The sequence below is a fragment of the Alosa sapidissima genome, chromosome 4 (genome assembly GCF_018492685.1).
Source record: "Alosa sapidissima isolate fAloSap1 chromosome 4, fAloSap1.pri, whole genome shotgun sequence".
Classification (NCBI taxonomy): domain Eukaryota; kingdom Metazoa; phylum Chordata; class Actinopteri; order Clupeiformes; family Clupeidae; genus Alosa; species Alosa sapidissima.
In genome coordinates, this window is record NC_055960.1 from 9,114,316 (window position 1) to 9,130,517 (window position 16,202).

The window sequence follows — 16,202 nt, forward strand, 5'->3', positions numbered from 1 at the left end:
TGTCCCCCCCCCCCCAATCCCAATCCTTCCCCACCTTTCTTATGCAGCCCTTGCCACTTAATCTACTAAACCCCTCTTCTACTGCACTTTTTACCCCCCCATAAATGCACAAATAGGCTGACACCAGACATAATTTCACTGCATTTCTTACTTCCAGTAACTATATGCATGTGACAATAAACTTCCTTGTATCCTTGCATATAGTACCCCTGTACCTCTCCATCCCACAATTATTTAATAACCTCGTAACCTTTTTGAAGAGGTTAAAGCCCTTTGTGCTATCTGTTCAGTTGTACTACACAAAGCAAGTGTAAGCATGTCTACAGCTTGGGTTTAATTAGCTAGCAGTATTTAACATGAATTCTCAGTGGTTTTCCTATCACTAGATTACACAGAACATCCCAATTCGCACTGTTGCTTGTGAACCAAGTTTAGTTTTCTGATACTGAATTGTAGACAGTACTCACAGGAATACGATTGTTTTCTTTATGTAATTCAAAAAATAATTGAAGTAATGTATTGAAATTATTTTGGTGTCTATGTCTGTGCTTATACATTTATAGACCTTGAAAACTTCAAAAGTCAAACGAGGAATGCAGTAAACGTAAGGGAAGGTCAAGGAGTCGTTTTATTGTGTGGGACACCTATGCATTCTGGAGGTAAGGGTCATCGCTCTTGTGTTTTCTTACAACTGACAGTCGAACACTGGAAACCTGTCTTGGGGGACAGACAAAAAGAAGGGTACCATGCATTAAAAGGTTCATAATCCTGGTCTGAAATCTTACATAGCATGGCTTCCAAGTCAAATTTGTATCCGTTGAAGTGTAAAAAATGCATTCTGATATTTCTGATTTTTAAAACTACTACTCAAGCAGTCATCACAGCACATATATCTTTCTCTCAGGGAGAAGCTACATTAACCTTGAATGTCAATCAGAAACAAATCAATCTGCTGTCTCCAAAGCCATACAGTATTTCTCAAAGCACAAATAACTGGATATGATGTACAGTAGGCCTAACATTGAAACAAAGACACAATGTGTTTGCTTGTATTAAGCTAAGTGACATGAATGCCTAAGCTCAGTTGGATTTGTAAAATAACCAGAGTTACACTCGTATCTGTAAATAGCTTGTATCTACATGTATGTTATCCAAATAGCTCAAGGTTTTATTTTGTATAGTGACAATTGGTGGGAAATAAGCTTGAGATACAATACAGCATTGCTGTGCAACTTTACACTTGTTTAACCTAGAAGTCTATCCCCCATCCTGGGCCTAAATTGTTAGATTAGTACCATGTTATCACAGTGATCGCCCTGGTTAAACTCTATGTGATGGTCATTTACCTCCCACCAGGCCAACTGGGTGGCTTTATGTCAACCCAGTCTCACTCCCTACTCCTCAAAGGTCTGACGCATGGTCAAGGGTCCTTGGCGTCAAATTCCAACGAGAAAGGTGTACCTTCTGCGTTGTTTTCCGACGTGGGGGTCCGTCAGATAGACATTCATGTTAATCCCTCATCGTCAAATATAGACGAAAGGAAATAAATGTCCATCAAAGGTGATGCCGTCACGTTAGACTAATGATTTGTTTGAAATTATCTAAAAACAAAAATCGCAGACCATCAGAGCCATAGGCTACCTTAGGTTACTTTGATCTTGCATAATTTTATTCAGCTTTGGTGTAGGTAACGTAAGGTAAAATAATAATAATAATAATAACAATAATCTCTAACTAAACTAACACGCGCATATTTCTGTATTGCGACCATTGTAGCCTACAGTTGTAACAGCGCGTAACAGTCGTTTTACTCCCCGTATGCGCTCATTATAATAGGCTCTGCTCCTGCCTAGATTCGAACTCAGAATTGCCTGAAAGTTGCAGACCTGTTCTAGAAATACGTGCATTAACCCACTCGACTGTCAGACAACGCTATCTGCTTCGAGTAGGACTGAGGAGTGTACTGTACTGTACTGTGTACTGAGGACTGTACAGTCCTACCTAATAGGCCTACTCGAAGCAGCAACATCCGCGGCAACATCCGCAACCTGTCTCCAACCCACTTCTCCTCTGTGGTTGCCTCCAGTCTACCTCCACTCACCACAGGGGGCAGCCGTGGCCTACTGATTAGCACTTCGACCTTGTAACCGGAGGGTTGCCAGTTCGATTCCCGACTAGAAGGAACGGCTGAAGTGCCCTTGAGCAAGGGACCTAACCCCTCACTGCTCCCCGAGCGCCGCTGTAGCAGGCAGCTCACTGCGTTGGGATTAGTGTGTGCTTCACCTTACTGTGTGTTCACTGTGTGCTGAGTGTGTTTCACTAATTCACGGATTGGGATAAATGCAGACACCAAATTTCCCTCACAGGATCAAAAGAGTATACTTACATGTATACTTATACACAGTCTCCTCTCTGGAGGTTAATAATGCTACAGATTCGCTCTGCTCCACACTGAGCTCATGTCTGGACAAACGGTGCACTCTTAGTACAAGGCCAGCTCGATCCAAACAATTTCACCCATGGCTAAATGATACCCGCCGATTGCAGCACACCAAACTTAGAGAAAATAGCACTCCTATCCTCCTTTTCAGCTAGCATCACTGCTGCTGCTAAAACGGCTTTCTACAATGACAAAATTAACAGTGTCACAGACACGTGGAAACTTTTCTCAACCTTCAAATCGCTACTCAACCCTCAGCCTCCTCCTCTTCCATCCAGCCTTGCTGCCGATACCCTTGCCTCATTTTTTACAAAGTGGTGGCAATCAGCAGTCAATTCTCTACATGTCCCTCCTTGGCTCCTCAGGACACAACCAAATCAGATATTGCACTCCCACAACCTCTGGCGGTTGCTGACACATATTTGTCTACATTTGCGCCTCTCTCCGAGAGTGAGGTATCTAGACTTCTGACATGTAGTCCTACTACATGCTCGTTGGACCCTATACCTACGAGCCTACTTCAGTCCATCAGCCCGACAATTACACCAGCTATCACACATGAGATCACTGCTTTGCTAACCTCTGGCACGTTTCCAACAGCATTCAAAACGGCTCGGGTAACACCGTTATTTTAGAAAACTTCTCTCAACCCTGCTCAAGTTGAGGACTACTGTCCTGTCTCATTCCTACCCTTCCTATCCAAAGGTATCGAATGAGCAGTCTCCAAACAGGTCTCTGAATTCCTTTCATGGAACAACCTTCTGCATCTCTGATCTCTGATTGCCTCTCAGACAAATCTGGATGAAGGCACACCACCTCCAGCTAAACCTCTCAAAAACCAAACTGCTGGTCCTCCCAGCTAAACCTACTATACACTACACTACTGGTCTTCAACCAACCCAAAAGGGCACAGGTTACCCCGCTGCTCATCCAGATACACTGGCTACCTATGGCCACCCACATCAAATTCAAGTCTCTAACGTTTGCCTACAAAGAAGTCTTCGGTTCTGCTCCCACCTACAGTACTTGAATGCCTTCATACAGGCATATGCTATGCTCTACCTGACCGTTGCGCTCCTCAGATGAACAACGTCTATCTCTGTCACTGGTACGCTCTGGCCAATCCAAACTTTTCTCATCTGTTGGTAGAACGTGCTACCAGTTCCTACTAGAGCAGGGACATCCCTCTCCATCTTCAAAAACTCCTAAAGACCCAGCTCTTCAGAGAATATCTCCTCGTAGCACTACTTACAACTAGTCTTGCTAATTCTAGCACTTATCACCTGACTAGAACTGACACTTGACTGTATGGAAATAGCACTCACTAACTTGTACTTATCATACTCTACCTTAAATTGTTTACCATGTTGAGATTAGATTAGATTAGATTCAACTTTATTGTCATGTGCAAAAAAGCAGAAAAATGCAATGTGATATAAGTATAGACAGGTGGTGCATAGACAGGACAGGATATATAGTGCAGTGTGGACAATAGCATAGTAGTTGGTTTACAGAAGGTGGTTTATAGTTATATAAATGAAATATAAATATGTGCAGTGTAGTAGCAGTGACATTATAAGAGTAGTAAGAATAATTTAGATATATGCAGTGTATTAACAGAATATATTATAAGAAAAGAATAGAATAAATATGGATATTTAGTATGAACCATATAGACAGATATGTACAGTATGTACAGCTATGAGAGTTGCTTTGGTTCAAAAGCGTCAGCCAAATGTAATGTAATCTGCAATGTAATCAGACTATAGCAGTTCCTATTTAGTAGCAGTAAGTACATCATAGTCACATAATCACAATTACTGTATGCCCAATAGATGTTCGTGAAATCATTTCCAGTAGGTTAGGTTTATGCTTCAATTCAAGGGGTTGACAGTGTGTGCTGCATTTAAGGAGCACCCTTCTGATTTTTAAAAGGTTCCTTGGCTTGTCTCCATTGACAATTCTAACTGTCCATCAAGTGTGTTGGGGTAATGAGATATTAGCTTGAAATATATTGAAGAAGAAAAAAACTTCAAACATTAATTTGAATTAGTTATGGAAACAGCTGCAAGTGGAAATAAGATGTCAGGAACATGAAGACGTTAAATTAGGCTCCAGGGATAATAATTACTTTTCCGTAATTACAGTGGGACAAAGCACTGGTCAAGTATTCGCTGACAGAATAGTCACACTGAGAGAGGATTCATTCTCTTCCCCGTGAAGGCAGTTAGATGTGCAGTGCCTGGCCTTGTTATTTACCTTCACAATATAATTTACAAAAAAGACAAGAATGTGGATTGCTTCTTAAAGTTGCTGTTAACTGATTTTCTTCAGCGGCAATATCGCAAAGTGAGTCTGTGGATATGGATTTGTGCCAGATGAACCTTTAGCGTGTTCCTCTCCATTCACCATCATCTTCCTCATTTGGCTACTTTTACCTCGATTAGAGCTAAATCTGCTGGAAAATGAAAGTATGCTGCTCAAAATTGGAGTCTTAACCCAATCACAATGCAATGCGTTTTCAGTGAAGTGCATTTGGAGTTTAGATTAGATAATCAATTTTAAATTTGGCTTTACTGAAAAGTATGTATAGTGCTTTATTTGCAAATCAAAGTTGGTAATTGTGTATCTCAGAACAATTCTCCAACTTCTAAAACTTCACTCACTTAAACTCTTTAAAGTTTCTCTTTTTTTGGCTGCGGTTTGGAATGTTGATGCAGATAAATATATTTATTTTGATTGGTGGAGTGTGTTCTCTTTTGTAAACCTCTTGCAGGGAATGCATCTTCAAACTCAGATTGTGTCACACAGAGGCAATGAATGAAAGCAGACAGTGGACTTAGTCATACAAGGCATATGTCTAAAAATATACTGTTCCATGCATGTATACTGTACTGTATATACACACAAAAATACAAATACACTCTCACACAAAACAAACACTTCAACCACCCTCCACACACACACACAGCGTGGCACTTCAGGGAGCTGTGGAGGATGTAGTAGTAATTGTCCTGTCTACAAAGTGTCAAATAAAATGTGAGTCTCACAAGGGTTTGGGCAAGTTTCTGAGTTGTTGTTTTCGCCGGGGCATTTCTGTTACCATCTCGACGAGTGAGGAAGAGCATGAGGAGCCTATAGTGGGGTGTATACATCATGCATATACAGTAGGCTTCCATTTGCTGCATCCATCATATCATTATTTATTGACCCTAGGGCGTAGATGCTCAGCGGAATTTTTTATATTTATGCTTCAGTTGGCCGAGATGTTGATAGGATTGTGGTGTATTTGGCTGTCACACGACCAATTTCCTGCCAGACTCACAATTTAGCAGAATATTAATACTACATTCTACTGCGTGAACATCTCTGATGCATTCTGTGCATCAACATCCACTGTGCTGAATAGAACAACTTGTTTTTAATTTGTTTCTCTTGTCTCAATTGTGAGACAGCCTGCGCCTTTTATTTTGGAAGGCTATGTTGTGATCATCAAAGGTTGACGTCTGCGTGAGATCCTACAGTACTCATATAGTTATCTCTTTGCTGTTCAAAGAGATGGTAGTGGTGTGTGTGTGTGTGTGTGTGTGTGTGTGTGTTGTTGGCTCGACATTTTCATTTTTCCTCATGACTTTTCTGTGCTTGACAAATTCTATTGCTGCTGATTACGTTCACAGAGCTGGCAGCCAGGCCTCCCCCGGCAGTCTCTCCCGCTTAATCAGAATGAATTGGTTTCGGCATCAGTGAGTCGGGCTGCCAAGATGCAATCCTGGCCAAGGTTGTGCCGAGCGTCTCCCGGGACAGGAGATGACTGACATTCGAAGCGCACACCTTGTAGTTCGCTCACAAGCCTGTCTCCGTGGAACTGGTGCGCCCGCGTGACTACTCCCCCCCCCCCCCCCCCCCACACACACCCCACCCGCCACTCCTCCTGCGATGACACATTAATGTGCTGTGGCAGGAACCCCCATCACATCCCCCAACATCCAACCCAACACCACCTCCCCCACCCCCAGCCTCCACTCAGGCACCAGCCAGCTTCCCACCCACCCTCACTGGAGCCTCTCGGCCGAGTCCAACGAGCCATGATTTGGGGCTGAGGAGACGAGACACGAGATGCAGCAGTCCCATAGTCACTCGGGGAGTCAGGCAGGGAAGCAGGCAAGGCAAGGCAAGGCAAGGCAAGGCAAGGCGAGTGAACAGTCAGACAAACAAGGGCCTGTGTGTCATAAGAGTGCCAGTCAGGCGCTGTAATCCATTTCCTCTCGCTCCCTTCCCCCCCCCCCCCCCCACCACCCCTCCCTCCCTGGCGATGCCCGATGGCAGAGATGCTCCACTGTACACCACCCTCCCCCGGCCCGCCTCAGGAAGTAGGCTCAGGGCAGGAGCGGATATGCGATATGGCGCAATCTATTCTCTGCGTAGACAACGCAGCGAAAGCGGAGGCCTCCTTCTCTCTCTCTCTCTCTCTCTCTCTCTCTGTCTATCTGCATCCTCCTTCTCTCTCTCTCTCTCTCTATATCTCTCTCTCTCTGTCTATCTGCGTCCTCCTTCTCTCTATATATATATCTCTCTCTCTCTCTGTCTATCTGCTTCCTCCTTCTCTCTCTCTCTCTCTATATCTCTCTCTCTCTCTGTCTATCTGCGTCCTCCTTCTCTCTCTCTCTCTCTCTCTCTCTCTGCCTATCTGCGTCCACCAGCCTGTGTAAACAGCTCAGCGGAATGAACTGCGTGGCTGAAATGAAGTGTCAGCTCGTTTGCAGGTGGCGTCAGGAAGATCTGTTGTTTTCGTGAGATGCCATGCAAGACAGATTGGGTTAATAAACGTTATCTTGAAATCGCCTCAACCTAACAGAACTCCCCATAGGAAGTATGTTCTACAGTGAAAATGTAATGTACCTCTATTTTAGATTGTCATGTTTATTTCTGTGCCTCTATAGACTCTTTCAAGTGCATAAACAAATGTGCATTTCTGAAGATATTTTCAGATTGAAAGGGTCTATACTTTTTGTGATAGTTATTTCAACATTTTGTTGGGTTTTTTTCCCTCTCCCTCCTAGAACTCACTTTTGCCTGGATCTTCAACGAGTACCCTTACTTTGTGCAGCAGGATAGTCGTCGCTTCGTCTCCCAGGAGACAGGCAACCTCTACATCGCCAAAGTGGAGCCGTCCGACGTGGGCAACTACACGTGCGTGGTGAACAACAGCATCACCAAAGAAAGGGTGCTCAGCTCTCCAACCCCTTTGGTCTTGAGGAACGACGGTACACACTCAGTTTACAGTGCTTTTGTTCTTGTTGTTGTTGTCGTTGTCTTCTGAAGAACCCGTTCAGAAAAGAATTGGCTTTCATGTTTAAGACTCCAGCTTGCATACAGAGATCACAGTGTACTGGAGGATCCCACCGAGACATTTGTGTCTGTAGTCTGAACTTGGACTCCTCTGTGGATACTAAATCAAACGGCCTTTCGCCGTCTGCTCATTTATCATTTCCGTTCCTGAAACAGATAGTCTTTTGTGTTTCTCTCTTCTCGTCTTGTTGTTGTTGTTGCCGCTGTTGTTGTTGCTGCTGTGTTTTGTATACTGAGGAATAAAGTATTCTAGTCATTAATCATGAATGAAAAAGATGTGTGTGTGTGTGTGTGTGTGTGTGTGTGTGTGTGTGTGTGTGTGTGTGTGTGTGTTTGTGTGTGTAGGAGCTATGGGAGAATATGAGCCCAAAATAGAAGTTCATTTCCCCGACAGTGTCCCAGCTGCAAAAGGATCAGTGGTCAAGCTGGAGTGCTTTGCTCTTGGAAAGTAAGTGTAACATATTTACTGTACTATCTCTGCATGTGTGTGTATGTGTGTGTGTGTGTGTGTGTGTGTGTGTGTGTGTGTGTGTGTATGTGTATGTGACAGGGAGGGTATGAGTGTGTCTGTGTGTTTGTGAGTGTGTTTAGGTCTGTTTGTTGTATGTGTTTGTGTGTACATGTGTGTGTGTATGTGTGTGTGTGTGTGTGTGTCTGTGTGTGTGTGTGTGTGTGTGTGTGTGTGTGTGTGTGTGTGTGTGTGTGTTTGTTTGTGTGAATATTTATTTTTTTACACTATAATATATTTTTGTTATCAGGCATGGTTCCTTCATTATTTCCAAAGGCAATGTGTGCAATGTTCCTCTGTTGTGTGTGTCTTCTGCTTGATTACCACACCACTTTGTTTCCTTGCATTGTGCAAATGGAGATGCAAGGATTATGCCCTTAGGACTATACTTAACGGGATTTACCCACTCATAGTGCTAAGTGTTAGCTGGGCAATGGGCTGAGACAGAATGGAAGATCTTAGAGCTAGAAAAGGGCCTCTCTTTCCAATAGCTGCTAACAGCTGTGCAGAGAAAAGGCAGAAGAACGGGGGATGCTGTTGAACCCAATGATCAGTTTTCACAAGGTGTCTAGAGTCAAGCTTCAGAGAGACAGAGAGGGAGCCAGTTGTACAGATGCCATTGAAGGTGATCACATTGTGAAAGCAAACTTCTTTCAGACGCTACTTAATAGAGTTAAAAAATGGCTACACTGGACAGAATGAATGTAATATACCAATACGCTGTCACCCAGACCTTACAAGGTTATAGCCTATTTGTATTGCAGTATTACTGAAGAAGGCAGTGTAGATATTTTTCCTTTTGAAGTTACTATGGAAAAATAATCCTGAATAAAGCTAAATTAGTGATGGAATAATGATTCACTGCCTAACTTACCGAGTTATGAATGATTGATTGGCTGAAATTCACTGATTGGATGGATGGATGAACCAATACATTCCTGGTCCATTTTCACACATATTGGGGGGCAGCCATGGCCTACTGGTTAGCGCTTCGGACTAGTAACCGGAGGGTTGCCGGTTCGAACCCCGACCAGTAGGCACGGCTGAAGTGCCCTTGAGCAAGGCACCTAACCCCTCACTGCTCCCTGAGCGCCGCTGTTGTTGCAGGCAGCTTGCTGCGCCGGGATTAGTGTGTGCTTCACCTCAATGTGTTCACTGTGTGCTGAGTGTGTTTCACTAATTCACGGATTGGGATAAATGCAGAGACCAAATTTCCCTCACGGGATCAAAAGAGTATATATACTTATACTTATACATATAATATAGACAAGACTTCCATTTTATGTGTGAATTACTAACAGGGAGTGTTAACCGCATTTTAGTATTGGGCAATAACTTGGACAATATTCTGGAAATACGTCATCATTCATTCAAAATGGTTACATATATTGTAAATGAACTACAACAGCTGATTGCTTCTTGATGTTGATGTAGCCCAGTGCCAGAGATCAGCTGGAGGAAGACGTCTGGCGATCCGTTCCCCAGCAAAGTGAAGCTGAGGAACTCCAACGCCATCCTGGAGGTCCCCCGCTTCCAGCAGGAAGATGCCGGCACGTACGAATGCGTCGCCGAGAACAGCCGGGGCAAGAACACTGTACGGGGAAGACTGTCTTTCCACGGTAGGTCCTCAGGCTGGCGTATTCTGGGCACATCAGTGTTGAATGCATATGCTATGTTTTTCACGGCTTGTTAAACATTAGACACCATTTATGTGGGGAAAAAAATAAATAAAAGTTGCTCTACAGGCATGGTCTAGTTGAATCAAGCATCACAACAAGGCTGTGAGCATGAATGTGGAGGCAGTGGAAAGCAGTGGAAGACAGTGGCACAGAAAAAAGACATCCTTTGAGTGTTGCGAATATGAGTTTGTTTGCGTCATGTGAATCAGTTCTCTCTTTCATATATATTTCTGTGAACAGTGATGGTGATTGGAAACAAGCTTTGTGCACTGCATATAAACATGTGACAACATCAACTCTTTTCTTATTTTCCTTTCTTCTTTTTGTTTTTGGTTTAAACCCTTGGACACTGCTGCGGAACTCTGAATGCCTAACGGGATGATGTAGATTTAGTGTGTCTCAACAAGGCAATCTTTTGAGAGTCATTATTAATGATTAGAGCTTTGTGTGCTGGTGTGTGAAATCAGGAGACAGCAAAGGAGAGAGGCAGAGTGTGTGTGTGTGAGAGAGAGCACTAGAGAGGAGAGGAGAGACTTACTCGTGACCAGGGGTGAACGTAGTTTCTACTCATATAAGTACTACTAGCATAACCTTCACCACATCATATTGTTCTCTTCTCCTCTGAGTATCAGCAGAGCTGCTTACTTTTTTTATTCAGATTGGAGTAAAATTTGTTACAGGTGAAAGTGTGTGTTAGTTAACATTTTAAGATTAAAAAGTTAAAATATTGAGATACTGAGTAGCTCGAAATTCTGACTTGGTACCTCAACATCCTGACGCCCCCCCCCCCCCCCCCCCCCCCCCCCCCCAATTGGTGGAAACGGTCTTCCATAGCACAGATCTCGTCGTCAGTTTAATTTAAAAATCAATGCATTGGAGGAAGCATAGACAAACGTTAGGGTGGGAAAAGGCGTGTGTGGCATGAGGGAGTGGGATGTGCCAATGCGTGAGAGTTGGCAGCCCTGGTTTTGGCGGGTACTGTACCTGCTCTCCTCTCTTCCCAGTGCTGCATACTGCCAGTGAATATTTTAGTGGTTATGCAGCACTGGACCATACCGGCCTACTTTCACCCCTGCTCATAACTGTAAAATTGAAGCGAATTTAAATTTCATCACAAGTGTTAAATAGGATTGCTTTTTCTAAATGAAGGAAAAATGCTTAATGCAAAACTTGGAGACTTTACTTAAACTCACATAATTTTCCCACTTTTAGATTGTGCTCACTTTTTAATTATTTTTGTGGTTTTGCACTTTTACAGCCAAGCCCCACTGGCTCCAAACGATGATGAACGCAGCCCTGTCGATCGAGGACAATTTAGCCTGGGAGTGTAAAGCGAGTGGAAGACCCAAGCCATCCTACAGCTGGTTGCGTAATGGAGAGATGCTAGCTGCAGAGGTAAAGAAATCCCAATCTAATCATGCAGTGTACCACGCTGTAAAAGTAGCTATAATGCTCCACAGTATGAATCCACACAGCCTGTTAATGCGAAAACATTGTGTGGACGTCTGTGGGGATTTATAGGGTACATGCTTTTGCACTTTGAGATTTTGAGACTCAATCATCACTTTTAAAGGCTCAAAGTGCAAATTAAATCAAAGTGCTGTGTTTTTCAACTCTTGGACCTCGGCATTCCACACGCTTGGTCAAGTCAGTACACTACATGGAGTTAGTCCTGTGATTCAGCAAAAACGTCATCATTGATTTCATAGATGCGCTGTAAAGAGGGTGAGAGTGCGTGTCGAGGCCGACGTGCGGAATATCTGCATACGGCCAGCATTTCCCGCTGGCCGCCGCGTCTCAGATGAACCAGGCGGGAGTGACCTCTTTCACTGCCACTTAAGATCAGCGTCCGCGCGCCTCGTCGGCATGGCAAACAGCTGATGGGGTTAAGCTTCCATGCGCTATTAGTGAGACCTCAGCAGAAAATATTCTGACCTTTCACAGTCACTTTTCCGACTGGACGCTCACGGGAAGTAAATAGCGTATTAGTGTGCCACTGGTATTGTCAAGACCACTTTTCTGTTCATCACAGCTGCAGGTCAGCGTTTTTTTTTTACCCAGACACCACCACACCGAGCGCACACTCCCAGCCCTCCCTCATGCTCCACCAGCTACCCCCTACCTCACCACACACTGCCTCCACCCAAACACACCGCGTCTACCCACCCCAATTTCCAGCCAAGTCCAAAACCACTCACACCGTAGACTGGTCTTCCAATCATCTTGACAGTTCTCCGGGCCTCTCTCTCTCTCTCTCTCTCTCTCTGCTCTCTCTCTCTCCTCTGCTCCCATGTCTCCTCAACAACGTTTGAGTAATTGTATTTATGCCTGCTCCCATAATAGGCTTGCCCAGTCGGAGTGCATGCAGATTTGTGTGCTGTGTTCTCCCTACAGGGCCGAGTGCAGATCGAGAATGGCGTTCTTTCCATCGTTTCATTAAACCTGTCAGATGTCGGGATGTATCAGTGTGTGGCGGAAAACAAACATGGCATTATTTATGCCAGCGCCGAGCTAATGGTGTTAGGTAAGATTGCTTTGTGCATTTCTTCTTCATCCCATTCTGTGCGATGACAATCTTGTCCATTGTTAGGGCCTTTTAGAGATGATGTAGCTCACCCAACAGCTCCTAAGAACATCTGAGAGAAAGCAGGAGCCTAGATAATATCATATATATCAAGAGTTATTTTGCCTTTGAAGCCCTCATCATATTGATTTCAATAACACCAAGAAAGGGATTACATTGTGGCATCAGAAGACTGTCTGCTGTAAATGACATATTGATTATTTGAGTAGCTGCAGGGGCATCTACATAACTAACCCATCAGGAGGGGCAGCAAAGGCAATTTTAAATAATAAAGGTTCGCTCTCAATGCCGAGCACAACATAACCACAAAGCTCCGCAAAGTGTGACTGGCTGGCTTCGGTGCCTCACAGAGAGAAAAATAAAAACACCAAATCACCCCGGCAGCGTTTTTAAGAGCCTGTAAAACCTCTTCTGTCAGAGGGGCGATGGAGACTCAAGCTGCAGAGTCGCTGTTGATTGTTTTTAATCACTTTTTTTCATCATGGTTCAATTTCGCTGATCAATCGCGCACATTTGTGATTATGTGTGTCACGCAGCTGCACCTCCGAGCTTCTCGAAGAGTCCACTGCAAGTACTTCAGAAGGCGCGCTCAGGCAGCGAGGTAACCATGGAATGCAGGCCTCAGGCCTACCCTCAGGCCATCAGTCTGTGGAAGAAGGGAAATGAGATTTTGCAGAGAAGCGAAAGGTAAGAGGGACAAAAATGGTTTCCCCTGGTTTTGGAGACAGAGTGATGTTTTAGCTTGTTTTTTTCCCAGTAGTGCAATTTCATTTCAACAGTGTGAAACAGTCTAAACAGAACAGGACGCACAATTTGTCCTCCCTCAACAGCCACCACAGTGGATTTTTTTTTACCTGACGTGTTAGCTGGGCTTTCTCCATATCAGAAACCAATCTGAAGGACAATGCTAATTTATTGCAAGGGTGGCAGGTGGTATCAGCTTGGGAAGAGATATGAAAATGTACCGCTTTCCGTGTTTGTGTCTCAACAACCACTTACAGTGTTCTCCATTTCCTCTCATTAACAATTCATCTGTTTTACAGTCAATACACTGTTTCTTTCCAAAGGCTAAAACAGGGGAAAAGATATGCTAATATCCAACAAAACATTACTTAGGGCTTTCCAGGCCCCACGAGAGACCATTAGCTCCAAGAAACTGAAGTGCACTATGCTCGGGCTGTACAGCACAGAAGAAGATGCATTGATTGTGGTTTCTTCTCTGCTCCCCCTTAGGATCACACTCTTTCCCAATGGTACTTTGAAAATTGCCAACGTGACCAGGAGGGATGGAGGAAGCTACACATGCATTGCTAAAAATCAATTTGGGACGGCTAGCGCAATGGGAAGGTTGCTAATTACAGGTAAAATCACACCAATGGGGCACTAGCACACTGTCACAAACCTGTAAATATAGCAGCCAGGGCCTCAAGCGAAAGGTCGGATCCCATCACACACAGCTGTATTGGATTAGCCTTTTTTTTAGGTTCTTTGTATTTCCCTTCACAGCGTAGCAATATTTTTGTCAAGTTCCTTGGGATTAAGGGTAGAAAAAATGTGTGTAAGCCAACCACAGCATCCCTAGACACATTTGCACAAATTGAGTGTCCCTCCTAAGATGGATCACCAACATTTTGGCAAAATAACTTTAATGCTTGTCTCACTGCCTATTAAAATCATTTTGAGAGGATTATTTTCGCCCGGGGCTGTGCACATATATATATATTTTCCGTACTCTGTGTTTTGTTGTTATTAATCTGCTTTGTCACTACCACTTCTAGCAAATTTGCTTTTGGATTTTATTTGCAGATCTATCCTCTTTTCAGGAGATCTAGTTTCTTCTGCTTTGCAAAAAGGTTTCTTACAGATTTACAATTATGGGTTGAGGCTCCTCTCTGAGATCTAATTCAGGGGTCATTACTTATGGTTCAGAGTATGTAATGTGTGAGCTTAACCCTCTTAAGCATGTATGTCTCGTTGTTTTGTTCATTAGCCGTTTGGTATGCACCGACCGCTGAACCCACTAATCGGGAGTAATTTAATTATGGTGACCTCTCACTCACAACACACCCATACTGCAAAGCACTTTATGCACGACATGCTGGTAGTTTTGCTTTTGCAAACATTTTCTTTCATTAACTCTAATGTTGTTGTGATTTCACTGTTCCATAGACTGATAGATAGAAAGAATACAGATCCCTCATCCTAAAGCCTGAGAGACACTGCACAATCTTGGACCCGATTCAGTTGGACCCGTCTAACTTTATGTAACCGTCAGTGGTCCAGTTCTACAGTAGATCGATCATGTTGGATATCTGGCATGTCCAAAATCTTTTTCCGCTGCCTTGCAGCGTGAGCACAGCAATCATGGCTGATTGAAATATGTTGTGTAAGTTACCATGGTCATATGTGACTGAGAAACGTCTCAGTGTCTGCAGCTTAAATGGAGCCATAGAAAATAGATGGCTCCTCTGTCTCTCTAAACTGTTTTCGAAGAGTTGATGGAACACTGGGGCAGCTGCCAGGTGCGCTGTCTGATGTAAGGGAAGCCGGTCCTCTGATGCCAGAATGTTTTGACTCTTTGAACAGAGCCCACCAGGATCACTGTGGGACCAAGCAACATGGAAATCATTGTTGGCGAGAGCATCGTGCTTCCCTGCCAGATAGCCCACGACCCGGCTCTGGATGTGTCCTTCTCCTGGGCATTCAACGGGCAGCTTGTGGACTTTGATCGGGATGGCGATCACTTCGAGAGAGTAGGCGGGGTGAGTCACACACTGGTGGACTGAGCTATATTTGTTTATGACCACAGAATTAGTGAGCTTCTATGTAATGCAGCATTTTTGACATTGACATTTCTTTTGTTTCTAATGCTCTCTATGATGAAGTAATTTGCTGAATAGACAGAATTGTCATAGTACTGGTAGTTTTACTGAAAGTTAAGTAAGCCAGTTGCCACAGATTCATAACTGCACATTGTGTGAATTTTAGTGTGGGCTTATATAAATGAGCATTTTAATCCTACCATAAAGGGGACATTATGACTGACTGAAAACTGCTTCCACTGCATAAAACCTAATAGCAAATTTCCCTTTTTTTTGGAATGAGCTTCAAACTGACGCATTTGAAATAGTAATAAAGAATGGCTCATAGATGTAAGCTGCTCATTTATTTTGTTTTATTACCTTTTTTCCTGTTTGTCCGAGTCTTCTGCTCATTAGTAGAATAGCTGAAGGTGTGTAGTGCAGGGTGGGTCCTCTCCTCCAGAGGTTCTACATTTAAACACACAAGACTCACCGTGCAAAATGAGTTACCGTTCTGTTAGCTTCTCAACAGAGTGATCTCAATGCAGTGCAACTGGGAAAGGCCCTCATATCAATTAAAACTCTTTCTCTCTCTCACACACACACACACACACACACACACACACACACACACACACACACACACACACACACACACACACACACACACACATCCAACCTCCCTCATTTCCCCCCTCAGGGAGAACATTTCTTATCATTACTCTGTTCTGTAATTGAATTTGCATACCTATTTATGTAACTCATGCCCTGAAATAATTTACTAATGAGTTGGCTGGTGGTAACCAAGGGCAAGGCTGGATTGCCGGGTTTGAAATCGGCA

At 43.7% G+C, this 16,202-nt stretch overlaps 1 protein-coding gene across 1 annotated transcript in view; it reads left to right on the forward strand.

The window, feature by feature from the left end:
• The window catches only part of cntn3b (contactin 3b), a 59,383-nt gene that overhangs the window by 27,187 nt on the left and 15,994 nt on the right, over window positions 1-16,202 (forward strand). The window contains 9 exon segments of the mRNA XM_042090248.1: window positions 564-659; window positions 7,501-7,704; window positions 8,135-8,237; window positions 9,732-9,916; window positions 11,235-11,371; window positions 12,371-12,500; window positions 13,097-13,247; window positions 13,794-13,921; window positions 15,147-15,322. Of these exon segments, the coding sequence (XP_041946182.1) occupies window positions 564-659; window positions 7,501-7,704; window positions 8,135-8,237; window positions 9,732-9,916; window positions 11,235-11,371; window positions 12,371-12,500; window positions 13,097-13,247; window positions 13,794-13,921; window positions 15,147-15,322 (1,310 nt within the window).